We start from the raw sequence: 26,063 nt of genomic DNA, 5'->3' as shown, positions 1-26,063 counted from the left end.
GGAATAAATCCCACAATCCCCCCGCGGTTTCAACGGTGAAAATATCCCACAATGCCCCGCGATTTAGGGGTGAATATATCCCAAATTCCCCCGCGGTTTTAGGGTGAATATATCTCTCAGTCCTTCGCGATTTTAGGGTGAATATATCCAACAATCTACTGCGATTTAGCGGTGACTGTATCCCGCAATCCTCCGCCATTTAAAGGTAAATATATCCCACAATCCCCTGAGATTTAAGGGTGAATATATCCCACAATGCCCTGCGAGTTGTGGGTGAATATATCCCACAATGCCCTGCGATTTAGGGGGAATGTATCCCACAATGCTCCGCGATTTAAAGGTGAATATATCCCACAATCCCTTGCAGCAAATGGGGGGAATAAATCCCGGCATTCCTTGCGGTAAATGGGGGAATATATCCCGTCATCCTTCGCGGCAACTGGGGGATATATCCCGGCATTCCGTGCGGTAAAAGGGGGTATATATCCCGTCGTGCACCGCGGTGGTGGAGGATTGTGGGATATATTCACCCCTTACATCGCGGGGGATTGTGGGATATATTCACCCCTAAAAATCGCGGGGGATTGTGGGATATATTCACCTTTAAAATCGCGGGGGATTGTGGGATATATTCCCCCCAAAAGCTGTGAAATCGGGAGTGGTCCCAGTTCATTCTGGGAGGGTCCCAGCTCATACTGGGCGGCTCCTCAGTCCAAACTGGTCCAAACTGGTTTCCCCCAGGGCACGTTTGCCTCGCGGGTGCAGCTGGAGGCCGGGCACGTGCTGGTGGAGCGCGAGGTGGACGGGGGCCTGGAGACGCTGCGGCTGCGGCTGCCGGCCGTGCTGACGGCGGACCTGAGGCTCAACGAGCCCCGCTACGCCACCCTGCCCAACATCATGGTGAGCTGGGGGGGGGGAACCCCCGAAATTCCTGAGGAATTCCATAAAACCCCCGGAATTCCACAAAAATTCCCGTGGCTCCCATAGCGGCCAATGCGGGTAGACCTGTTGTCCGGGATGCTTGGAGCCGTTTTTTTGGAGGGGTTTTCTCCAAAATTCCTGGGGTTCCCCAAAATTCCTGGGGTTCCCCAAAATCTTTTGGGTGTTCTCCAAATCCCCAGGATCCCCTAATTCCCAAGAAATTCTCAAAAATCCCTGAAATTCCCCAAAAATCCTGGTGGTTCCCATAGCGGCCAGTGGGGGTAGACCTGTTGTCCAGGGATGCCTGGGGCCCCTTTCACTAAAAATTCCCCCTCAAAATTCCCAAATTTTCCTTTAAGAATCCAAAAATTAAAAAAAAAAAAAAAACCCAAGAAAAATTCCCCAAGATTTCTACCACCCCCACCAAAAAAAGGCCCCCCCAGTCCTAAAAAAATCCCTTAAAAGATGCCCAAAAATTCCCCAAAAACATCCCAAGAAATCCCAAACTTCCCCAAAAAATCCCCCCAAAGTTCCTGAACTATCACCAAAAAATTCCTTAAAACTTCCCAAAAACTCCCTCGAAAATAAAAAAAAAATCCCAAAAAAATTCCTCAAACTTTCCAAAAAAACTCCAAAAATATCCCCAAAAAAATCCTGATAAAATTTTGGTAAAATCCCCAAAAGATCCCGAAAACATCGCCAAAAATTGCCCAAAAAGTCTGAAAAATATCTCAAAAAATCCTAAAATGTCCTGAAAAATGTAAAAAAAGAATTCTTAAAAAATCCAAAAAAACTCCAATAAAATCCCTAAAAAATCCCCCAAAATTGCCCAAGAATTCCCCAAAAAAATCAAGAAAAATCCTCAAAATATCCCCCAAAAAATCCTGAAAAATCCTCAAAATTTCTGATAAAATTCCAATAAAATCCAGAAAAAAATCCCCAAAAAATCATTCAAAAATTGCTCCAAAAATCTGAAAAAAAATCAAGAAAAATCAAGAAAAATCCGGAAAAAATCCCTAAAATATCCCCTAAAAAATCAAGAAAAATCCTTATAAAATCCTCAAAAAATCCCAAAAAAATCTGCAAAAAATCCCCCCAAAAATCCCCAAATTTCTCTAAAAATCCCAATTTTGCAGAAAGCCAAGAAGAAGCCCCTGGAGGTGATCCCGGCGGCCGAGCTGGGGGTGCCCGCGGGCCCCCCAAGGCTGAAGGTGCTGCAGGTGCAGGAGCCGCCCCCCAGGGCCGGGGGGGAGAAGGTGGAGAGCGTGGAGAGCCTGGTGGGGAAACTGAGGCACGCCGGAAGAATCTGACACACCAGTATAACCCAGTTTGTCCCAGTAACGCCCCAGTGCCATCCCAGTTCATCCCAGTTCATCCCAGTGCTGTACGGGGGGCAGAGCATCGAGAGCCTGCTGGGGAAACTGAGGCACGCCGGCCGCATCTGACACACCAGTGCCTCCCAGTTTATCCCAGTATAACCCAGTTCGGCCCAGTACAACCCGGTTCGGCCCAGTGATGGCCCAGTGCCATCCCAGTAACCCCCCAGTGTTGGGGGAGCCAGCACCAGTAAGAACCAGTTCGTCCCAGTTCGTCCCAGTTCACTACAGTGCCTTCCCAGTTCGTCCCAGTTCGTCCCAGTTCGTCCCAGTTCACCTCAGTGCCTTCCCAGTTCATCCCAGTTCCCTCCCAGACCCTCCCAGTCTGGCCCAGTTCCCTCCCAGTGCCTTCCCCCCACCCCAATAAAGGCGTGGCCAGTCCATGACGTCATCGCGTTATTTTGGGGGCGTGGCTTAAAGGGGCGGGGGCGTGGCTATACCCTGGTCCAGTTTTACTGGTTTTGACTGGTCTTTACTGGTTTTGGGTGGGTTTTTGCTGCGGGTGCGTCCCAGTATAAACCAGTTTGGCACTGGACGGGTGCCAGTTTGTCCCAGTATAACCCAGTATGTCCCAATTCAGGCCCTGTTTGTCCCAGTTCAGATCCTGGTGGGTCCCAGTTTGTCCCAGTTCAGGCCCTGGTGGGTCCCAGTTCGTCTCAGTATAACCCATTGAGGCCCAGTCCGGTCCCAGGGGATTCCCAGTATAATCCAGCGGCTCCCAGTTCGTCCCAGTCCGCTCCCAGTTCGTCCCAGTGCGTCCCTGGCGCCTCCGCGTTGCCCAGCAACACCTCGCCCCGCCCCCCTCGCTGTCAATCAAATGCATCGCCCAATCAGAGCGCGATTCGCTGCGCCGTCCGCATGGGCGGGTATTCACCTGACAGACAGCGCCCTGAACCAATGGGAAAACGCGGCGGGCGGGCGCTGCGTCAGCGCCGACCAATCAGCGCCGCGGAAGCCCTGCAGGAGCGGAGCGGGCGGCCCCGTGCGGCCCCTCAGAGCCGGGGCGGCGGCGGCGGCGAAGATGGCGGCGGCGGACGGCGACGATTCGCTTTACCCCATCGCGGTGCTCATCGACGAGCTCCGCAACGAGGACGTGCAGGTACCGCTACCGGGACCTCGCCGCGATACCCCCGGGGCCTTTCCGGGGTTTCGGGGCCCCTTCCGTGGCCACCGGGCCCGGCCGCCATCGCGCCGCTGGTCCGTGGCCCCGCTGCTGATGGACGCCATGAGACGGCTGCGCTGATTGGTTGAGGCGGCCCGGTCCCCTCAGACCTGGGCGAATGGGCGGGGGCGTAACATCTGTGGGGCGGTTGGGAAGGGGGGGGGGGGGATTGCGGTGAAAGGCGCGTTCTGATTGGCTGGAGGAGCGGTTGGGTTTGTAAGGGGCGTTCTGATTAGTCCGCAGCGCGTGTAGGGGGTGGGGGGATCTGCCCCGCCCGCCTCAGCGCCCCGTAGCGGCGGGGCAGCGCGGCTCCCTGCTCGCCGCAGCCAATGGCAGCGCGAGGCCGCGGCAGCGCCGCTCTCCATTGGCTGCCGCCTGCATGGGCGGGGCTTAGCGGAGCCAATCGTGGGCCTCCTCTCTGCCGCGGCGCCGCTGCGGAGCCGTGAGACGCCGCTCCTGATTGGCCGCGCCGCGTTGTGGGCGGGGTTTCCTCATGAGGGGGGCGATTTCTGCCCCTTTTTTACCCCAAATTTTCCTGATTTTCTCCCATTTTCCCTTTCCCAGCTGCGCCTCAACAGCATCAAGAAGCTCTCAACCATCGCGCTGGCACTGGGCGTGGAGCGAACCCGCAGCGAGCTCCTCCCTTTCCTCACCGGTACCAAAATTTGAGGGGAATTTCCCAAAACTTGAGGGGAAATTCCTAAAATTTGAGGGGAAAACTCCCAAAATTTGGGTGGGAGGGATCCCCAGAATCCATGTGGGGGCGGGGAGGTCACAAAATTCCCCTGGAAACGCAAAAAATAGCCCAGATTTGGGATTGTGGGTGGGGTTTTGGGTGGTGGGCGGGGCGTGGGGGTGATTGAAAGGTGTCAGGGGGCCAGGTGAGTGACAGGTGTGTCACCTGTGCGGTCACAGACACCATCTACGATGAGGACGAGGTGCTGCTGGCCCTGGCAGAGCAGCTGGGCACCTTCACCGCCCTCGTGGGGGGACCCGAGTTCGTGCACTGCCTGCTGGTAGGAGAAAAACTCACCTGGGGGGGATAAAAACGCCCCTGGGGAACCCCAAAATACACCTGGAGAACCCAAAAACTCACGTGGGGGGGAAAAAAGTCACCTGGGGGGGAGAAAAACTCACCTGGGAAACCCAAAAACTCATCTGGGGGGGGGGACAAAAACACACCTGGGGGGAACCTCCAAACGCACCTGGAGAACATCAAAACACACCTGGGCAGGGCTAAAACGCACGTGGGAGCTCTGAACCCCCATCCCGTGTCCACCCCCTGTCCATCTGTCCGTGCCGCGTGGATTTGTCCATCCCACGTGGCTCTGACCACCCTGTATCTCTCTGTCTGTCCCACGTCCATCTGTCCATGCTGTGTCCACCTGACCACCCTGTGTCCATCTGTCCATCCTGTGTCCATCTGTCCATGCTATGTTCCTCTGACCATCCCACATCCGTCTGACCACCCTGTGTCCATCTGTCCATCCCACATTCATCTGACCACCCTGTGTCCATCTGTCCATCCCACTTCCATCTGACCATCCTGTGTCCATCTGACCACCCTGTGTCCATCTGTCCATCCCACGTCCATCTGTCCATCCTGTGTCCTTCTGACCACTCTCTGTCCATCTGTCCATCCTCTGTCCATCTGACCACCCTGTGTCCATCTGTCCATCCCATGTTCCTCTGTCCATCCCACATCCATCCGTCCATCCCACATCCATCCGTCCATCCCACATCCATCCGTCCATCCCATATCCCTCTGACCACCCTGTGTCCACCTGTCCATCCCATGTTCCTCTGTCCATCCTGTGTCCCTCTGACCACCCTGTGTTCCTCCGTCCATCCCACATCCATCTGTCCATCTGACCACCCTGTGTCCATCTGTCCATCCCATGTCCATCTGACCACCTTGTGTCCATCTGTCTATGCTATATTCCTCTGTCCATCCCCTGTTCCTCTGTCCATCTCACGTCCCTCTGACCACCCTGTGTCCATCTGTCCATCCCATGTTCTTCTGTCCATCCCACGTCCGCCCGCCCGTCCTGCGTCCGCCTGACCCCCTCCGTGCCCCCGCCCGTCCTCACCCGCAGCCGCCGCTGGAGAGCCTGGCCACGGTGGAGGAGACGGTGGTGCGGGACAAGGCGGTGGAGTCGCTGCGGGCCGTGTCCCACGAGCACTCCCCGCCGGACCTCGAGGGTCACTTTGTGCCGCTGGTCAAGCGCCTGGCCGGAGGGGATTGGTTCACGTCGCGCACCTCGGCCTGCGGCCTCTTCAGCGTCTGCTACCCGCGAGTGTCCAGCCCGGTCAAGGCCGAGCTGCGCCAGTGAGTGACCGCTGGGGTGGCCGCGGGGTCATTGGGGTGGCCGCGGGGTCACTGAGATGGGTATGGGGTCATTGAGATGGGCATGGGGTCATTGAGATGGGCATGGGGTCAGTGGGGTGACCGTGGGGCCATTGGGGTGGCCATGGGGTCAGTGAGATGGGTTTGGGGTCATTGAGATGGGCATGGGGTCATTGAGGTGGCCATAGGGTCATTGGGGTGACCAATCCATCCTTGGGGTCAGTGAGGTGACCACGGGGTCATTGGGATGACCAATCCATCCTTGGGGTCATTGAGGTGACCATGGGGCCATTGAAGTGACCATAGGGTTATTGGGGTGACCATGGGACCATTGGGGTGACCAATCCATCCTTGAGGTCATTGGGGTGACCAGTCCATCCTTGGGGCCATTGGGGTGACCAATCCATCCTTGGGGTCAGTGAGGTGACCATGGGGTCATTGGGGTGACCAATCCATCCTTGGGGTCAGTGAGGTGACCAGTCCATCCTTGGGGCCATTGGGGTGACCGTGGGGTCATTGAGGTGGGTGTGGGGTCATTGAGGTGACCATAGGGTCATTGGTCATTGGGATGGCTGTGGGGTCATTGAAGTGACCACAGGGTCAGCGAGGTGACCACGGGGTCATTGAGGTGGGTGTGGGGTCATTGAGGTGACCATGGGGTCATTGGAATGGGTGTGGGGTCATTGAGGTGACCACGGGGTCATTGGAATGGGTGTGGGGTCATTGGGGCGACCACAAGGTCACCAACCCATCCCAGGTGTACTCAGGTGCCCCCCAGCTGTCCCCAGGTGCCCCCAGGTGTGCCCGCAGGTACTTCCAGATGCCCATAGGTGACCCTTAGGTGTACCTGGACCATGCCCAGCTGTACCTGTACCCAGATGCCCCCCAGGTGTACTCAGGTGTGCCCAGGTGACACCCAGGTGTGCCCGCGGGTACTTCCAGAAGCCCATAGGTGACCCTTAGGTATATCGAGGCCATACCCAACTGTACCTGGTAGTACTCAGGTGTGCCCAGGTGCCCCCAGGTGTGCCCAGGTGACGCCCAGGTGTGCCCACAGGTACTTCCGGAACCTGTGCTCGGACGACACGCCCATGGTGCGGCGCGCGGCCGCCTCCAAGCTGGGCGAGTTCGCCAAGGTGCTGGAGCTGGAGCACGTCAAGAGCGAGATCATCCCCATGTTCTCCAACCTGGCCTCCGACGAGCAGGTACGGCGCACCTGGGCACACCTGGGCGCACATGGGGGCACCTGGGAGGGGTTTGGGCACACCTGGAGGGAGCTGGGGGGGACCTGGGCACACCTGAGGGGAGCCTGGGCATGCCTGGGAGCACCTCGGGGTTACCTGGGCGCACCTGGAGGTCACCTGGGGGCACCTGGGAGGGGTTTGGGCACACCTGGGAGGGGTTTGGGCACACCTGGAGGGAGCTGGGGGGGACCTGGGCACACCTCAAGGGAGCCTGGGCATGCCTGGGAGCACCTCGGGGTTACCTGGGCGCACCTGGGGGCAGCTGGGGGGATTTTGGGCACACCTGGGGGGGACCTGGGCACACCTGGAGGAGGCTGGGGGGGACCTGGGCACACCTGGGGCTCACCTGTGCACACCTGGGGGTTACCTGAGCACACCTGGGAGTTACCTGAGCACACCTGGGGCTCACCTGTGCACACCTGGGGCTCACCTGTGCACACCTGGGAGTTACCTGAGCACACCTGGGGCTCACCTGGGGGTTACCTGTGCCCACCTGGGGGTTACCTGAGCACACCTGGGGCTCACCTGGGGGTTACCTGTGCCCACCTGGGGGTTACCTGAGCACACCTGGGGCTCACCTGGGGGTTACCTGTGCCCACCTGCGCAGGACTCGGTGCGGCTGCTGGCGGTGGAGGCGTGCGTGAGCATCGCGCAGCTGCTGCCGCAGGAGGAGCTCGAGGGGCTGGTGATGCCCACGCTGCGCCAGGCGGCCGAGGACAAGTCCTGGCGCGTGCGCTACATGGTGGCCGACAAGTTCACCGAGGTGGGCGCGCACCTGGGCGGCACCTGGGCACACCTGGGGGGCACCTGGGGTGGGTTCTGGGGGGGGTTTGGGATGGGTTTTGGGGGGTTTGGGGAGGTTTAGGAACTCTGGGGGATGTTTGGGGATGCACCTGGGCACACCTGGGCACACCTGGGCACACCTGGGGAGGGTTGGGGGGGGTTTGGGATGGGTTTTGGGGGGTTTGGGGAGGTTTAGGAGCTGTTTAGGGACACACCTGGAGTCACCTGAGCACAGCTGGGGGGCACCTGGGCGCACCTGGGGAGGGTTGGGGGGGGGTTTGGGATGGGTTTGAGGCGTTTTGGGAACTCTGGGAGATGTTTTTGGGGACACAGCTGGAGTCACCTGGGCACACCTGGGGTGGGTTTTGGGGAGGTTTGGGAACTCTGGGAGATGTTTGGGGACGCACCTGGGGATGGATTTGGGGTGGTTTGGAACGGGTTTGGGGCATTTTGGGACCTCTGGGGGACACACCTGGGACACACCTGGGGCACACCTGGACACACCTGGGTAATACCTGGGGCACACCTGGGCACATCTGGCACACACCTGGACACACACCTGGGTACACCTGGGTAATACCTGGGACACACCTGGGCACACCTGGGGCACACCTGGACGCACCTGGGCACACCTGGGGCACACCTGGACGCACCTGGGGCACACCTGGGCACACCTGGGGAACACCTGGGCACACCTGGGGCACACCTGGACGCACCTGGGGCACACCTGGGCACACCTGGGGCACACCTGGGCACACCTGGGGCACACCTGGACGCACCTGGGCCGTGCCCCCGCAGCTGCAGCGCGCCGTGGGCCCCGAGATCACCAAGACCGACCTGGTGGGCGCCTTCCAGAGCCTCATGAAGGACTGCGAGGCCGAGGTGCGCGCGGCCGCCTCCCACAAGGTCAAAGGTCAGCGGCCACACCCACCCCCTCCCCCACCACGAGGCCCCAAAATGCCCCAAAACCCCCCCAAAACCCAACCTCGGGTTCCCCAACCCGGTTTCGATGTTCTTCAACCCAATTTCGGTGTTTTTTACCTAATTTCGGTGTCCCCAAACTGTCCCTGCTGTCCGCAACCCAATTTCACTGTTTTTCAACCCGACTTTGATGTCCTCAACCCAATTTCAGTGGTTTTATCCCAATTTCTGTGTCCCCAACCCAATTTCGGTGTTTTTAACCCAACCTTGTTGTCCCCAACCCAGTTTCGATGTTCTTCAATCCAATTTTGGTGTTCCCCAACCCAATTTCAGTGTTTTTAACCCAACCTTGTTGTCCCCAACCCAATTTTGGCGTTTTTCACCCAATTTCTGTGTCCCCAACCCAATTTCAGTGGTTTTAACCCAATTCTGGTGTTTTTATCCCCATTTCGGTGTCCCCAGCCTGTCCCTGGTGTCCCCAACCCAATTTTGATGTTCTTCAACCCAATTTCGGTGTCCCCAACCCAATTTCAGTGTTTTTAACCCAATTTCGGTGTTTTTCAACCCAAATTTGGAGTCCCCAACCCAATTTTTACGTTCTCCAACCCAATTTTGACGTCCCCAACCCAAATTTGGCGTCCTCGACATAATTTGGGTGTCTCCAACCCAACTTTGGTGTCTTTCACCCCAAATTTGGTGTCCCCAACCCAATTTCAGTGGTTTTCAACCCAACCTTGGTGTCCCCAACCCAATTTCGGTGTTTTTCAACCCAAATTTGGTGCCCTGGTCCAATTTTGATGTCCTCGACCCAATTTTGACGTTCTTCACCCCAAATTTGGTGTCCCCAGCCCAATTTCGGTGTTTTTAACCCAAATTTGGCGTCCTTCGACCCGAATTCGATGTCCTCAAACCCGATTTTGACGTTTTTCCACCCAACTTTGGTGTCCCCAGAGTTCTGTGAGAACCTGTCCCCCGACTGCCGCGAGGCCGTGATCATGGGCCAGATCCTGCCCTGCATCAAGGTGAGCACCTGGGGGCACCTGGGCACACCTGGGGGCACCTGGGCACACCTGGGGGCATCTGGGATATACCTGGGGGCACCTGGGCACACCTGGGGGCATCTGGGATATACCTGGGGGCACCTGGGCACACCTGGGGGCACCTGGGATATACCTGGGGACACCTGGGGACACCTGGGGGCACCCGGGGGCACCTGGGATATACCTGGGGGCACCTGGGGGCACCTGGGATATACCTGGGGGCACCTGGGGGGGCACCTGGGGACACCTGGGCACACCTGGGATATACCTGGAGGGGCACCTGGGACACACCTGGGGACACCTGGGGGCATCTGGGGGCACCTGGGATATACCTGGGGGCACCTGGGGGGGCACCTGGGCATACCTGGGGGCATCTGGGATATACCTGGGACACACCTGGGGGCACCTGGGCACACCTGGGGGCACCTGGGGGGGCACCTGGGGACACCTGGGCACACCTGGGATATACCTGGAGGGGCACCTGGGGACACCTAGGGGCATCTGGGATATACCTGGCCACACCTGGGATATACCTGGAGGGACACCTGGGGGCACCTGGACATACCTGGGCACACCTGGGGGGACCTGGGGGGGCACCTGGGCACACCTGGGGGCACCTGGGGACACCTGGGGGGGCACCTGGGCACACCTGGGGGCACCTGGGCACACCTGGGGGCATCTGGGATATACCTGGGGGCATCTGGGCACACCTGGGCACACCTGGGGGCACCTGGGACACACCTGGGATATACCTGAGCGCACCCTGGATATTCCTGGGGGGACACCTGGGGGCACCTTGGGGACACACGTGGGCACACCATGGGGTGGTGGGACACACCTGGGCACACCTTGTGGGTACACCTGCAGTGGTGGGACCCATCTTGGGCACACCTGGGGCACACCCTGTGGGCACGCGTGGCCTCAGAGGCCTCTCCCCGAGTCCAGGTGAGCTCACCTGTGCCCACCTGTGCAGGAGCTGGTGTCGGATGCCAACCAGCACGTGAAGTCGGCGCTGGCCTCGGTGATCATGGGGCTGTCGCCCATCCTGGGCAAGGACAACACGGTGGAGCACCTGCTGCCCCTGTTCCTGGCACAGCTCAAGGACGAGGTGAGGGGCACACCTGGGCACACACCTGGGCACACCTGGGCACAGATAGGAACACCTAGAAACACATGGGCACACACCTGGGCACAGATAGAAACACCTGGGCACACACCTGCTGCCCCTGTTCCTGGCACAGCTCAAGGACGAGGTGAGGGGCACACCTGGGCACACACCTGGGCACACCTGGGCACAGATAGAAACACCTAGAAACGCATGGGCACACACCTGGGCACACACCTGGGCACACACCTGGGCACACATAGGGATACACATGGGCACACACCTGGGCACACATAGGGATACACATGGGCACACACCTGGGCACACACCTGAGCGCACAATGCACTCCCAGCGTTTATTTCAGCTCCCCCTGGTGGTGACTTTGTGAACTGCAGCTTCCTCCCAGTTCCTCCCAGTCCCTCCCAGTCTGCTCATATGCAGCTCTAGGCTCCTCCCAGTAACTCCCAGTCCCTCCCAGTCCGCTCATATGCAGCTCTAGGCTCCTCCCAGTTACTCCCAGTCCTTCCCAATCCATCCCAGTAACTCCCAGTTGCTCCCAGTTCCCCCCAATGCACTCCCAGCGTTTATTTCAGCTCCCCCTGGTGGTGACTTTGTGAACTGCAGCTTCCACCCAGTAACTCCCAGTGTGTCCCAGTGCCCTCCCAGTCCCACCCAGTAACTCCCAGTGTGTCCCAGTCCATTCCAGTGCCCTCCCAGTAACTCCCAGTCCCTCCCAGTGCCCCGAGGTGCGGCTGAACATCATCTCCAACCTGGACTGCGTGAACGAGGTGATCGGCATCCGGCAGCTCTCGCAGTCGCTGCTCCCGGCCATCGTGGAGCTGGCCGAGGACGCCAAGTGGAGGGTCCGGCTGGCCATCATCGAGTACATGCCGCTGCTGGCCGGCCAGCTGGTGAGACTGGGAGCCACTGGGAGGCACTGGGATGGACTGGGAGGCACTGGGATGGACTGGGAGGCACTGGGAGGAGACTGGAAAACTGTATGGGGAACCGGAGTGGAGTTATGGGCTTGTATGGGGGCGCTGGGATGGACTGGGAGGGGACTGGGAGGGGACTGGGATGGACTGGGAGGCACTGGGAGGAGACTGGAGCAGCGTATGGGGCACTGGAATGGAGTTATGGGCTTGTATAGGGGTACTGGGATGGACTGGGAGGGGACTGGGAGGGACTGGGAGGCACTGGGATGGACTGGGAGGCACTGGAATGGAGTTATCGGCTCATATGGGGGCACTGGGAGGGGACTGGGAGGGACTGGGATACACTGGGAGAGGATTTGGAGGCACTGAGATGGACTGGGATAAACTGGGAGGGACTGGGAGGGACTGGGAGGGTGTTGAAAGGCACTGGGATGAACTGGGATATACTGGGAGGAGACTGGGAGGGGTTTGTTCCCACTGATCCATACTGGTTTATACTGGTGTGCACTGGTTTACGTTGGTTCGAATTAGTCCGTAGCGACGTAGCTCGGTTTATACTGGTTTATACCAGTACATACTGGTTTGTACTGGTTCCTACTGGTTTGTATCGGTCTATACCAGTCTTAACTGGTCCATACTGGTTTATACTGGTCCTTACTGGTGTCTCCCCCCCTCTCCAGGGCGTGGAGTTCTTCGATGAGAAACTGAACTCGCTCTGCATGGCCTGGCTGGTGGATCACGGTACTGGGATAAACTGGGAGGGACTGGGAGGGGATTGGGAGGGACTGGGATGGACTGGGAGGGGATTGGGAGATACTGGGAGGGACTGGTCTAAACTGGTTTATACTGGTTTATATAGCTCAGTACTGGTCCAAACCAGTCCCAACTGGCCCGTACTGGTTTATACTAATTTATACTGGTTTGTACCGCTCTGTACTGGTCCCAACTGGTCTGTACCGGTTTATAGTAATTGATATACTAATTGATACTGGTTTATACTGGTTTACATGGCCCAGTACCAGTCCAAACCAGTTCCAACTGGTCCGTACTGGTTTATAGTAATTTATACTCGTTTATACTGGTTTGTACTAGGCCGTACTGGTCCCAACTGGTCCGTGCTGGTTTATACTGGTTTATACAGCTCATACCAGTCCAGACCAGTTCCAACTGGTCTGTACTGGTTTATAGTAATTGATACTGGTTTATATTGGTCCGCACTGGGTTATACTGGTCCGCACTGGTTTATAGTAATTGATACTGGTTTATACTGGTCCGCACTGGTTTATAGTAATTTATACTGGTCCCAACTGGTCCGCACTGGTTTCCTGGCAGTGTACGCCATCCGCGAGGCCGCCACCAGTAACCTGCGCAAGCTGGTGGAGCGCTTTGGGCACACCTGGGCCCAGGGCACCATCGTGCCCAAGGTGCTGGCCATGGCCGCCGACCCCAACTACCTGCACCGCATGACCACGCTCTTCTGCATCAACGTGGGTACCTGGGCGCGCCTGCGGGCACACCTGGGGGCACCTGGGCACACCTGGGGGCACCCACAGCACACCTGGGCACAGCTGGGCACACCTGGGGGCACCTGGGCACACCTGGGGGCACCCACAGCACACCTGGGTACAGCTGGGCACACCTGGGGGCACCTGGGCACACCTGGGGGCACCCACAGCACACCTGGGTACAGCTGGGCACACCTGGGGGCACCTGAGAGGGATAGGAACACACCTGGGGGCACCCACAGCACACACGGGGGCACCCACAGTACACCTGGGCACACCTGGGGGCACCTGGGGACACTTCCTGGGGGCACCTTGGGGTACCTGGGGGCACCTGAGAGGGATAGAACCACACCTGGGGGCACCTGGGATACTCCTGAGAGGAATAGAACCAAAGTGGGCACACCTGGGGACAGCTGGGATACACCTGGGCACACCTGAGAGGGATAGGAACACACCTGGGCACAATTGAGATTTACCTGGGCACACCTGGGGGCACCTGAGAGGGATAGGAACACACCTGGGCACAGCTGGGCATGAGTGATGGGTGTCCCCAATCCCTGGCCATGTCCCACCTGTCCCATCTCACCTGTCCCATCTCACCTGTCCATGTCCCACCTGTCCATGTCTCACCTGTCCCATCTCACCTGTCCATATCTCACCTGTCCATATCTCACCTGTCCCATCTCACCTGTCCATGTCCCACCTGTCCATATCTCACCTGTCCATATCTCACCTGTCCTATCTCACCTGTCCATGTCCCACCTGTCCATGTCTCACCTGTCCCTGTCCCACCTGTCCCATCTCACCTGTCCATATCTCACTTGTCCATGTCTCACCTGTCCAATCTCACCTGTCCCTCACCTGTCCATATTTCACCTGTCCCATCTCACCTGTCCATGTCCCACCTGTCCCTATCTCACCTTTATCTCACCTGTCCCCATCTCACCTGTCCCCATCTCACCTGTCCCCATCTCACCTGTCCAATCTCACCTGTCCCTGTCTCACCTGTCCCTGTCCCACCTGTCCATATCTCACCTGTCCCATCTCACATGTCCCATCTCACCTGTCCCTATCTCACCTTTATCTCACCTTTATCTCACCTTTATCTCACCTGTCCCATCTCACCTGTCCTTGTCCCACCTGTCCCATCTCACCTGTCCATATCTCACCTGTCCCTATCTCACCTTTATCTCACCTGTCCCATCTCACCTGTCCCTGTCCCACCTGTCCTTATCTCACCTGTCCCATCTCTCACCTGTCCCCATCTCACCTTTATGTCACCTGTCCCATCTCACCTGTCCCATCTCACCTGTCCCTGTCCCACCTGTCCCTATCTCACCTGTCCCCATCTCACCTGTCCCCATCTCACCTGTCCCTATCTCACCTGTCCCTATCTCACCTGTCCCTGTCTCACCTGTCCCATCTCACCTGTCCCTGTCCCACCTGTCCCTGTCTCACCTGTCCCATCTCACCTGTGCCTCACCTGTCGCAGGTGCTGTCCGAGGTGTGTGGCCAGGAGGTCACCACCACGCAGATGCTGCCCACCGTGCTCCGCATGGCCGCCGACGCCGTGGCCAACGTGCGCTTCAACGTGGCCAAGTCCCTGCAGCGCATCGGGCCCATCCTGGACAGCGGGTACTGGTTCTTACTGGTTTATACTGGGTTATACTGGTTTGTACTGGGAGCACTGGTTTGGGATGGTTTTATTGGGTTTTATAAGGTTTTATTGGGTTATACTGGTTTATACTGGTTATACTGGTGTGGCTGCAGCGCATCGGGCCCATCCTGGACAGCGGGTACTGGTTATACTGGTTTATACTGGGTTATACTGGTTTGTACTGGTTTATACTGGTTTGTACTGGGAGCACTGGTTTGGGCTGGTTTTATTGGGTTATATTGGTTTATAATGGTTTATACTGGTTATACTGGTGTGGCTGCAGCGCATCGGGCCCATCCTGGACAGCGGGTACTGGTTATACTGGTTTATACTGGTTTATACTGGGAATGGCGATTTGTACTGGTTTGTACCAATTTGGAGTCATTTTAATAGGTTATACTGGGTTATACTGGGTTATACTGGTTTGGGCCCCACACCTGTCCCTGTCCCACCTGTCCCTGTCCCTCCTGTGTCTCACCTGTCTCACCTGTCCCTTTCCCACCTGTGTCTCACCTGTCCCTGTCCCACCTGTGTCTCACCTGTCCCTGTACCTGCAGGACGCTGCAGACAGAGGTGAAGCCGGTGCTGGAGAAGCTGACGCAGGACCAGGATGTCGACGTCAAATACTTCGCTCAGGAGGCGCTGACAGGTGAGGGCACACCTGGGATACACCTGGGGACACCTGGGATACACCTGGGGATACACCTGGGGACACCTGGGACAGGTGAGGGCACATCTGGGATACACCTGGGGACACCTGGGGACATCTGGGACAGGTGAGGGCACACCTGGGATACACCTGGGGACACCTGGGACTGCTGGGACAGGTGAGGGCACACCTGGGATACACCTGGTATACACCTGAGATACCTGGGGACACCTGGGAGGAGATTTGGGCACATCTGGGGACACATGGGGGGGATTTTGGAGATCTGGGGACACCTGGGATACACCTGGGCACACCTGGGGGAGCACCTGGGGGAAATTTGGGACACCTGGGGGGGAAATCATGGGGACAGGGGGTACCTGGGACACACCTGGGACTCTCTGGGGACACCTGGGCACACCTGGAGGGACACAGAGGGGACACCAAGGGACTTGGGTGGGGCACCCAGGTGAGGCTCAGGTGTGTCCCAGGTGTGCCCAGGTGCCCCCAGCTGTGCCCAGGTGTATTTTGGGTGCCCCCAGGTGTGTCCCAGGTGTGGTTTTGGGTGTGCCCAGGTGTGCCCAGGTAACCCCTCCCCCTGTCTCTCTCTCCCCTCCCCCGCAGTGCTGGCGCTGGCCTGACCCCCCCCGGGACCCCCCCGCATGAGAACCGGAGCTGCGACCGCCCCTCCCCCACCCCCGGACGGTGCCACCCCTCCCCCCACATCCCATCACCCCCCCCCCCCAGCCCCTCCCCCCACCCCGCTGTTCATTCATTAACTCATTAAATAATTAATTGACGATGATTTCGCCGTTAATAAAAACCAGAACGAGGCTCCGGTGTCGTTTATTTGGGGAGGGGGAAGGGCAGGGTGACGTGGTGCGCGACTTTAATTCAATTGTAATAAAATAAAGTTTAAAAAATTTTAATTATATTAAATTTTTAATTTAAACCGCGCTGGCCCTTTAACTACAAGCCACGCCCCTCCCGCGCAAGCGCAGCCGATCAAGTCACGCCCACAGTTTCGCGCATGCGCGCAGCTGTCTGTGGCAGGCCACGCCCCCTTTCCCCTCAGGCCGCGCGCGAGGGCGGGAGCAGCGGGAAAGGAACCGGAAACGGCCTCAGGAGCCCTCAGGGGCTCCGGGAGCCACAAAAACCTCCCCGGGAACCCCAAAACCTCCCCGGGAACCCCAAAACCTCGTTGGAACCCCAAAAACCTTCCCGGCGCCCTCGAAAACCTTCCCGGGAACCGCTCGGGGCCTCGCCGGGACCCCCTCAGGGCCTCGGGGACCTCCAAAAGCCTCTCCGGGATCCTCCGGGACCCCCTCAGGACCCTCCGGGGCCTCGCCGGGACACTCAAAAACCTCTCGGGACCCCCTCAGGAGCCTCCGGGACCCTCCAAAGCCTCTCCGGGACCCTCCAGGAGCCTTTCAGAAGCCTCCGGGTCCCCCTCAGGAGCCTCCGGGGCCTCCCCGGGACCCCCGAAAGGCTCCCGGAACCTCCGGGAGCCGCTCGGGGCCCGGAGCCGCCCCGGTGCCGCCGCCATGTCGGACTCCGGGCAGAGCCCCGCCCCCGGCGCGCGGCGCCGCTGCTGGAACCGAGAGAAGGAACCGGAGGGAGGCGGAGAGAGGAGGGTGAAGCGGGGCAAACGGGGAGGGGCGTGGGTTTGATTGACAGCGGTTGTGTGGGGAGTGGGGCGGGGTTTGGAATTGATTGACAGCGGTTGTGTGGGAGTGGGGCGGGGTTTGGGAATGATTGACAGCAAGTGCATGAGGGCGGGGCTTGTAATAGACTGACACTTGCATGGGGCGGAGCTGGCGGTTGATTGACAGCAACTACATGGGGTGTGGTTTATGGGAAGGGCAGGGCTTAGAAAAGATTGACAACAGCACAGGGTGGGGCGTGGCTTAGGGATGATTGAAAGCGAATGCATGGGATGGGGTGGAAAGTGGGGGCGTGGTTTTGATGGGCGTGGCACACGGTGGGCGAGGCCTAGAGCCCTATAATGAACAAGGAGAGGCCTGGCAGGGGGCGGAACTACACCTCTGTGGGCGTGGCTGTATCTGGGTGTGGTGGGCGTGGCCTCAGTGACCTTGCCTCGCCCACAGGAGCTGGGGGAGGAGCCAGCGGGGCCCCTGCAGAAGACGCCAATCATCCTGGCCAAGCCCCCTGCAGAGCGGGTGAGCCTGGGGGGCGTGGCCACGCCCCAAAGAAGGCGTGGCTCATCCCAGCTGCTGTAGCGACGCCCCATGATGTCATTGTGTATTTTCACCCAGCAGCAGCCGCCTCTGGCTGCCCCCAAGGCGGGGCCAGCACAAGCCCCGCCCCCTCCAGCGCCGGCCCCGCCCATCGTGCTGATGAAAGCACGGGGAGAGGAGGGGCGTGGAGGGGGCGGAGCCTCGGCAGCACCCGGGGAGGGGCCACAACAAGCCCCGCCCACCGAGAGGGAGGGGCCACGCCCCACCCAGCCTGTCTATCAACTGCACAGCCGGGGCCTGGCCCCCCCTGCCGCGCTTGACCGTGAGTGGGCGGGGCTTAAAGGGGCGTGGTCATGCGGTGGGGATGTGGGAGGAGTTAAAACAGAAGGGGTTAATTGAGTGGGCGGAGCTAAAGCTGAGGGTGTGAAGCGATCGGATAAAGAAGATGGGTTTGGTTTGGGTTGGGTTTGTCCAATGGTGTGGTGGGCGTGGTTATGGCTGTGTTAGATTGTTGTGGGCGGGGCTAAAGGATGAGACTCAAGGGGATTGGATGGACAAAAGGGGCGGGGTTCGATTTGGGGGTGTGGTCATGGCTGGGCGTGGTCACATTGTGTGGATGGGTCTAAAAAAATGAGGCTCAAGGTGATTGGCTGGACAAAATGCACGTGGCTTGGGCTGGGGGCGTGGCCTTTTGGGGTGTGCTCACAGTGGGCGTGGCCATAATTTATGGGCGTGGGCAACCCCCAATCTCAATCCGATGACGACACTGAAACCTGCAGAGTTTTTTAGGGGGCGTGTCCAGTTTAATGCAAATTACAAAATCATGGGCGGAGGTTTGTGCCTGGTGGGCGTGTCCCCAAGTGGGCGTGTCCCCTCTTGGCCCCTCCCCCAGCTGCCCAGGCCCAGGCCCGGCTGGCGGCACCCGAGAAGATGAAAACCAGCATCAAACTGGTGGACGAGCAAATGAACTGGTGCGACAGCGCCCTCGAGGTGGGCGGGGCTCATCGGGGGGGCGGGGCCTTCCATGTCACACCCACTTCATGCTGGGGGTGGAGTTTAGTTTGGTGGGCGTGGCCTGGGATTCTCCCAGTATCTCCCAGTTGATGCTGGGGGCGGGGTTTAGTGTGGTGGGCGTGGCTGGGGGCGGAGCCAAGATGTTCCCAATATGTCCCAGTTTGTACTGGTGGAGGGGGCGGGGCTTGGGACTCTCCCAGTGACTCCCAGTTCGTGCTGGAAGCGGGGTTTAACGGGATGGGCGTGGTCAGGGCTGGGTGGGCATGGCCATGGCTGGGTGGGTGTGGCCGGGGGAGGGGCCAGGGCCGTCCCAGTGACTCCCAGTCCGTCCCAGTTCCTGCTGGAGCAGACGGACGTGCTGGTGGTGGGGGCGCTGGGGCTGCAGGGAACCGGGAAATCCACGGTGATGTCACTGCTGGCCGGGAACCAGCCCGAGGAGGACCCGCGGTACTGGGACAAACTGGGAGGGACTGGGATGGGACTGGGAGGGGATTGGGATGGACTGGGAGGGACTGGGATGGACTGGGAAAGGGTTAAATTGGGATTTGGGGTTACTGGTTTATACTGGGAGGGACTGGGAATGGACTGGAAGGGACTTGAAGGGAGTGGGAGGGGATTGGGATGGACTGGGATAAACTGGGATGGGATTGGGATAAACTGGGAGGGACTGGGAAAGGGTTAAAGGGGGTTTGGGGTTACTGGTCTATACTGGGAGGGACTGGGAGGGGACTGGGAGTGACTGGAATGGGATTGGGAAAGGGTTAAATTGGGATTTGGGGTTGCTGGTTTATACTGGGAGGGACTGGGATGAACTGGGATGGGTTTGGTCCATACTGGGATGGGTCTAGGATGGGTTTATGCTGGTCCATACTGGTTTATACTGGTTTCTATGGGTTTTACTGGGTTATACTGGTCCATACTGGGAATTGGCATGAACTGGGAGGGTTCTGGGGGAATTCAGGGCTCTCAAATGGGCAAAAAAATGGGATTTTCCCCGGGTTTTTTCTGCTTTTTCTGGCCCGTACCGGTCCGTACTGGTCCGTACTGGTTTGTACTGGTCCGTACTGGTTTGTACTGGTCCATACTGGTCCAGGTCCTTCGTGTTCCGGCCGCAGCCACCGGAGCTGCGCGAGAGGGGCGGGGCCCAGACCGGGGGCATCGACCTGTTCATAACCCAGGAGCGCGTCCTGTTCCTGGACACGCAGGTAATTAACGCTAATTAACGCTAATTAACCTCAGTCACCCACAGCTGCCCCTTGGGTGTCGGTAATTGGTCGGTGTCTGGCTTTAATTGCTGTTAATTGGGGTTAATGAGAGTGGAAATGGTGGTTATTAGGCCAGGAGTTGATTAATTGGGCTTAATTAGTTGACTCTAAAAATTTAATTAATTACCCTAATTAGCATAATTGCCCCAATTACCCTAATTACAAATTTAATCAAATTACCATAATTACCCCAATTATAACTACCTCAATTACCTTAATTACTGCAATTATTGTAATTAACCTAATTACTGTAATTACCCCAATTATTCAATTTACTGTAGTTACCATAATTACCATAGTTAATTATCCCACTTACCATAATTACCCCAATTATTAATTTACCATAATTACCTAATTACTATAATTACCATATTCACCTCAATTAGCATTATTACCCCAATTACCATTGTTACCCCAATTGTAATTACCCCAATTACCATAATTACTGTAATTCCCCAATTACAATAATTACCCCAAGTTTAATCACCCTAATTACTGTAATTACTCCAATTACCATAATTACCGTAATTGCCATAATCACCCCAATTACCATAATTACTTTTATCCCCCAACCCCCTCTCATTAATCCCTTTCCCCGCCCCCTCATTACCATACCCGATGATGTGGGCGTGGCCTCATTGACTCCACCCCCTCTTGGCCACGCCCCCAGCCAATCCTAAGCCCCGCCCACCTGGATCACCTGATCAACAACGACCGGAAGCTTCCACCCGAGTTCGCTCTGCCCCATGCCTACGTGGAGACCCAGGTGAGGGAGGGGTTAATTTATGCTAATGAGGGGTTGATTTATGCTAATGGGGTTTAATTTATGCTAATTTATGCAAATGCAGTCGCTGCAGATCGCCGCCTTCCTGTTCACCGTGTGCCACGTGGTGCTGCTGGTGCAGGACTGGTTCACTGACCTGGGGCTCTACAGGTGACACAAAACGACCCAAAAACGACACAAAACGACCCAAAAACGGGCCCAAACGTGGCCTAAAAATGACCCCGAAAGTTACCCAAAAAACGACACAGAAGTGACACAAAATGACCCAAAAATTACCCCAAAAAATTACACAAAGCGACACAAAAATGGCCCAAAATGACCCAAAAATGGTCCCAAACGTGGCCTAAAAATGACCCCGAAAGTTACCAAAAAAGCAACACAGAAGTGACACAAAATGGCCCAAAAATTACCCAAAAAATGATAAAAATGCGGCCTAACAATTACCCAAAAATGACCCCAAAAGTGACCCAAAAATGGCCCCAAAGTGACCTAAAAATAACCCTAAAAATGACCCCAAAACTGACCTGAAATTGACCCAAAAATGACCCCAAATGTGGCCTAAAAATGACCCAAAAATGGCCCCAAAAGTGACCTAAAACTCACCCCAAAGTGACCTAAAAATAACCCTAAAAATGACCCCAAAACTGACCTGAAATTGACCCAAAAATGACCCCAAATGTGGCCTAAAAATGACCCAAAAATGGCCCCAAAAGTGACCTAAAACTCACCCCAAAAATGGCCCCAAAGTGACCTAAAAATAACTCAAAAATGACCTAAAAATGACCCCAAAAGTGACCCAAAAATGGCCCCAAAAGCGACCTAAAAGTGACCTAAAAATTACCCAAAAATTATCCAAAAAATGACCCAAAACTGCCCCAAACCCACCCCAAACCACCCAATAACTGCCCCAAACCCCCAATAACTGCCCCAAACCCCCCAATAATTGCCCCAAACCCCCCAATAACTGCCCCAACCCCCCCAATAACTGCCCCAAACCCCAATAACTGCCCCAGGTTCCTGCAGACGGCCGAGATGGTGAAGCCCCCGACGCCGTCCCCCAGCCACGACTCGAGCGGGGCCGGGCCCGAGGAGCCCTCCGAGTATTACCCACACCTGGGTCAGTCCTTAATTAATTAATAGATAATTAATCTAGGGGTAATTAACCTCTGGGTTCCCCCCAGTAAAACCCTGACCTCCAAAAATTCCCCCTCAAAAATTCCTGGGGAAAAAAAAAACCAAATTTCCACCGATTTTTCACCCAATTTTCCCCATTTCCCTGCCCCAGATGTTCCCAGGTGTGTCCAAAATCGCAATTTCCCTCCCAAAATCCCCAAATTTTCACCAATTTTCACCCAATTTTCCCATTTTTTTCCCCATTTTCTTCCCCCGGACCTGTGCCCAGGTGTCTCTAAATTCCCCAATTTTCCCCAAATTTCCACCGATTTTTCACCCAATTTTCCCCATTTTTGGGGGGGATTTTTTCCCCATTTCCTCCCCCCTGGGTGTTCCCAAAATCCCAATTTCCCTCCAAAAACCCCAAATTTCCACCAATTTTCACCCAATTCTCCCCATTTCCCTGCCCCAGGTGTTCCCAGGTGTGCCCAAAATCCCAATTTCCTCCCAAAAACCCCAAATTTCCACCAATTTTCACCCAATTTTCCCCATTTCCTCCCCCCCCAAGTCGTGCCCAAAATCCCCATTTTCCACCCGATTTTCACCGGGTTTTTTGCACGTCTCCCCTCCCAGCTGTTCCCAGCTGTGCCCAGCTGTGCCCAGCTGTGCCCATTAACCCCCTTTAACCCTTTGTTTCCCGCAGTTTTCGTTCAAACCCGCGCCCCCCCCGAGTGCTTCTCCCCGCGCCGCCTGGGGCAGATGCAGCGCGTGCTCGGCCGCCTGATGGCGCACTCGCGCCTCAAATACCGCGGTGATTTTGGGCCGAATTCGGGGCATTTTGGGCAATTTTGGGGGGACTTGGGCATTTTGGGGGGCCCACGTGGAATTTGGGGGTTCCCAGATGAAATTTCGGGGGGGTTTGGGGGAGTTTGAGGCTGATTTGAGGGGGAATTTTCGCCATTTTGGGGGGGAATTTCCGCCATTTTGGGGCGAATTTGGGGGCCATTTTAGGATGATTTTGTGGTGATTTTGGCCATTTTAGGGTGAATTTTAGGCTGATTTTGGGCTATTTTGGGGATTTTGGGGGTCCCACGTGGAATTTGGGGGCTCCCAGATGAAATTTCGGGGGGGGTTTGGGGGAGTTTTAGGCTGATTTGAGGGGGAATTTCCGCCATTTTGGGGGGGATTTCCGCCATTTTGAGGTGAATTTTGCGGCCATTTTCGGCTGATTATGGGGGGAATTTTCGGGTGAATTTTGGGGTGAATTTTGGGCCGAATTTTGGGGCCATTTTAGGCTGATTTTGGGGTGAATTAAAGGGTGAATTTTGGCCATTTTCAGGTGAATTTTGGTGTGAATTTTGGGGCCATTTTAGGCTGATTTTGGGGTGAATTTTAGGGTGATTTTGGCCATTTTGAGGTGAATTTTGGTGTGAATTTTAGGGGGATTTTTGGCCATTTTCAGGTGAATTTTAGGGTGAATTTTGGCCATTTTCAGGTGAATTTTAGGGTGAATTTTAGGGAGATTTTAGGGATATTTTGGGATGATTTTAGGGTGATCTTTGGGGTGAATATGGGCCATTTTAGGGTGAATTTTGAGGTGAATTTTGGGGTGATTTTAGGCTGATTTTGGTGCGAATTTTGGGGCCATTTTGAGGTGGATTTTGGGGTGATTTTAGGGTGATTTTGAGGTGGATTTTAGGGTGATTTTAGGGATATTTTGGGATGATTTTAAGGTGACTTTTGGTGTGAATTTGGGCCATTTTAGGGCAATTTTGGGGGAATTTTGGGGTGAATTTTAGGCTGATTTTGGGATGGTTTTTGGGTAAATTTTGGGCCGATTTTCAGCTGAATTTCAGGCGCATTTTAGGATTAATTTTATCCATTTTGTGGTAAATTTAGGATGAATTTTTAGCCATTTTACAGCAACTTTGGGGTGAATTTTGGGTTCATTTGGGGCTGATTTTAGGCTGAGTTTTGGGTTAATTTGGGCCGGTTTTAGGCTGAGTTTTGGGTTAATTTTGGGCTGAGTTTTGGGTTAATTTGGGGCTGAGTTTTGGGTTAATTTTAGGCTGAATTTTGGGTTAATTTGGGGCTGATTTTAGGCTGAGTTTTGGGTTAATTTGGGTTAATTTTAAGCTGAATTTTGGGTTAATTTGTGCTGATTTCGGCCCCCCCAGGCTCTCTGTCCATGCGGGAGCTGCTCCCCGCCCCCCCCGGCTCCGGCCCCGCCCCCCCCGGCTCCGGCCCCGCCCCCCCCGAGCCCGAGGTCAATCTGTTCCTGCTGCCCCCCCTGGAGGAGGAGCCCGAGGACGCCCTGCCCCGAGGTGAGACCAGTATGGACCAGTATAAACCAGTATGGGCCTGTACGGGCCGGTATAAATCATTATAGACCAGTATAAATTATTATAAACCAGTACGGACCAGTATGGGCTGGTATAAATCATTATAGACCAGGATAAATCATTGTAAACCGGTATAGAGCAGAATAAACCAGTATAAATTATTATAAACCAGTATAGACCAGTATAGAGCAATATGGACCAGTACGGACCAGTATGGACTGGTATAAACCAGTATAAATAATTGTAAACCAGTATAGACCAGTATAAATCATTATAAATCAGTATAAACCAGTATGAACCAGTATGGGCTGGTATAAACAATCATAAATCATTATAAACCAGTATAAACCAGTATAAGTCATTATAAACTGGTATAAATCATTATAAACCAGTATAATCCAGTATAAATCATTATAAACCGGTATAAACCAGTATAACCATTAAAAATGATTAAAAATCATTAAAACCAGTACAAACCAGTATAAACCAGTATAAATCTCCCTCGGGTGGGGGAGGGGCGCTGTTCCCAGCCCCCATTCATGGTCGGGGAGGGTCTGAGAATGGGGCAGCCCCATTATAAACCATTATAACCATTAAAAATCATTAAAAATGATTAAAAATCATTAAAACCAGTACAAACCAGTACAAACCAGTACAAACCTCCTGCAGGTGGGGGAGGGGCGCTGTTCCCAGCCCTGCCCCCGTTCCGGGGCCGGGGGGGGCTCGGGGGGCTCCTGGCCCGGCTCAGGGGGAGGGTCCTGGCGGCCGCACGGTCCCAGTTATCCCACAGCCTGCTGACCGAGAGGAACTGGTGAGACTGGGACGGACTGGGAGGGGCTGGGACAGGGTTAAAGGGGGATTTGGGGGTACTGGTTTATACTGGGAGGGGCTGGGAGGGGATTGGGGGGGACTGGGAGGGGACTGGGAGGGAACTGGGATAGACTGGGATGGACTGGGAGGGACTGAGAGGGAACTGGGATAAATTGGGAGGGACTGGGAGGGGATTGGGGGGCACTGGGATAAACTGGGAGGGGATCGGGAGGGACTGGGAGGGACTGGGATAAACTGGGAGGGGATTGGGAGGGACTGGGATAAACTGGGAGGGACTGGGAGGGGATTGGGAGGGAGTGGGAAAGGGTTAAAGGGGGATTTGAGGTTACTGGTTTATACTGGGAGGGACTGGGAGGGAATTTGGGGTCATTATTGGGACACTGGGAGGGACTGGGACAGGGTTAAAGGGGGATTTGGGGTTACTGGTTTATACTGGGAGGGACTGGGAGGGGCTTGGGGGGACTGGGATGGACTGGGAAAGGCTTAAATGGAGATTCGGGGTTACTGGTTTATATTGGGAGGGCACTGGGATAAACTGGGATGGATTGGGAGGGACTGGGAAAGGGTTAAAGGGAGATTTGGGGATACTGGTTTATACTGGGAGCGACTGGGAGGGGATTGGGACCAACTGGGAGCTACTGGGAGGAGCTTTGGGGGCAACTGGGAGGGACTGGGAGGGCATTTCTTAACCTGTACTGGTCCATACTGGTTTATGCAGGTTCCATTACGCCGCCCGCATCTGGGACGGAGTGAAAAAATCCTCGGCCCTGGCCGAGTACGGCCGCTTACTGGGGTGAACTGGGAGCACTGGGAGGCTCCCCCCGCGCCAATAAACCGCCAAAACCGCCTCGTCTCGCTCTTAATTAACGCCAAA

The 26,063-nt window shown here is 56.1% G+C and overlaps 3 protein-coding genes across 4 annotated transcripts; all 3 read left to right on the top strand.

Moving 5' to 3' along the window:
- Nucleotides 1-390: 390 nt before the first annotated feature.
- Nucleotides 391-2,678, top strand: ETFB (electron transfer flavoprotein subunit beta). Its single transcript, XM_066570874.1, has 2 exons — nucleotides 391-900; nucleotides 2,058-2,678. The coding sequence occupies exons 1-2, from the start codon at nucleotides 406-408 to the stop codon at nucleotides 2,229-2,231; spliced, it is 669 nt and encodes a 222-aa protein (XP_066426971.1). The 5' UTR covers nucleotides 391-405; the 3' UTR covers nucleotides 2,232-2,678.
- Nucleotides 2,679-3,268: 590 nt separating this feature from the next.
- PPP2R1A (protein phosphatase 2 scaffold subunit Aalpha) lies at nucleotides 3,269-16,476 on the top strand. The gene is made up of 15 exons (XM_066570879.1): nucleotides 3,269-3,396; nucleotides 4,024-4,114; nucleotides 4,375-4,475; nucleotides 5,556-5,788; nucleotides 6,864-7,011; nucleotides 7,658-7,813; nucleotides 8,632-8,746; nucleotides 9,706-9,776; nucleotides 10,768-10,902; nucleotides 11,637-11,810; nucleotides 12,515-12,575; nucleotides 13,167-13,321; nucleotides 14,832-14,974; nucleotides 15,554-15,645; nucleotides 16,267-16,476. Exons 1-15 carry the CDS (start codon nucleotides 3,319-3,321, stop codon nucleotides 16,281-16,283), a joined length of 1,770 nt encoding a protein of 589 aa, XP_066426976.1. The 5' UTR covers nucleotides 3,269-3,318; the 3' UTR covers nucleotides 16,284-16,476.
- Nucleotides 16,477-16,717: 241 nt separating this feature from the next.
- On the top strand, nucleotides 16,718-26,036 carry SMG9 (SMG9 nonsense mediated mRNA decay factor). Of its 2 annotated transcripts, none has more exons than XM_066570871.1 (13): nucleotides 16,718-17,276; nucleotides 17,751-17,822; nucleotides 17,922-18,162; nucleotides 18,733-18,830; nucleotides 19,189-19,301; nucleotides 19,948-20,059; nucleotides 20,790-20,885; nucleotides 20,968-21,053; nucleotides 21,917-22,020; nucleotides 22,720-22,827; nucleotides 24,194-24,340; nucleotides 25,028-25,169; nucleotides 25,908-26,036. In XM_066570871.1, the coding sequence occupies exons 1-13, from the start codon at nucleotides 17,187-17,189 to the stop codon at nucleotides 25,984-25,986; spliced, it is 1,488 nt and encodes a 495-aa protein (XP_066426968.1). In that variant the 5' UTR covers nucleotides 16,718-17,186; the 3' UTR covers nucleotides 25,987-26,036. The 2 variants fall into 2 exon arrangements, with proteins under 2 accessions (XP_066426968.1, XP_066426967.1); XM_066570870.1 differs by having other exon boundaries at nucleotides 17,919-18,162.
- Nucleotides 26,037-26,063: the final 27 nt, after the last annotated feature.

The sequence above is a fragment of the Molothrus aeneus genome, unplaced genomic scaffold (genome assembly GCF_037042795.1).
Source record: "Molothrus aeneus isolate 106 unplaced genomic scaffold, BPBGC_Maene_1.0 scaffold_328, whole genome shotgun sequence".
Lineage (NCBI taxonomy): Eukaryota > Metazoa > Chordata > Aves > Passeriformes > Icteridae > Molothrus > Molothrus aeneus.
This window is presented reverse-complemented; position numbering and strand designations above follow the sequence as displayed.

What these genes read in the sequence shown, in the direction of transcription:
- SMG9 (XM_066570870.1), top strand. Translation starts at nt 17,187, where the DNA reads ATGTCGGACTCCGGGCAGAGCCCCGCCCCCGGCGCGCGGCGCCGCTGC. An exon ending in CCCCCCTGCCGCGCTTGACC is followed by an intron (nt 18,163 to 18,732) that starts GTGAGTGGGCGG and finishes CCCCTCCCCCAG; the next exon opens with CTGCCCAGGCCCAGGCCCGG. An exon ending in CTGCTGACCGAGAGGAACTG is followed by an intron (nt 25,170 to 25,907) that starts GTGAGACTGGGA and finishes TGGTTTATGCAG; the next exon opens with GTTCCATTACGCCGCCCGCA.
- ETFB (XM_066570874.1), top strand. Translation starts at nt 406, where the DNA reads ATGGGGGAATATATCCCGTCATCCTTCGCGGCAACTGGGGGATATATC. An exon ending in CCACCCTGCCCAACATCATG is followed by an intron (nt 901 to 2,057) that starts GTGAGCTGGGGG and finishes CCAATTTTGCAG; the next exon opens with AAAGCCAAGAAGAAGCCCCT.
- PPP2R1A (XM_066570879.1), top strand. Translation starts at nt 3,319, where the DNA reads ATGGCGGCGGCGGACGGCGACGATTCGCTTTACCCCATCGCGGTGCTC. An exon ending in CGCTGCTGGCCGGCCAGCTG is followed by an intron (nt 11,811 to 12,514) that starts GTGAGACTGGGA and finishes CCCCCTCTCCAG; the next exon opens with GGCGTGGAGTTCTTCGATGA. An exon ending in GGGCCCATCCTGGACAGCGG is followed by an intron (nt 14,975 to 15,553) that starts GTACTGGTTCTT and finishes CTGTACCTGCAG; the next exon opens with GACGCTGCAGACAGAGGTGA.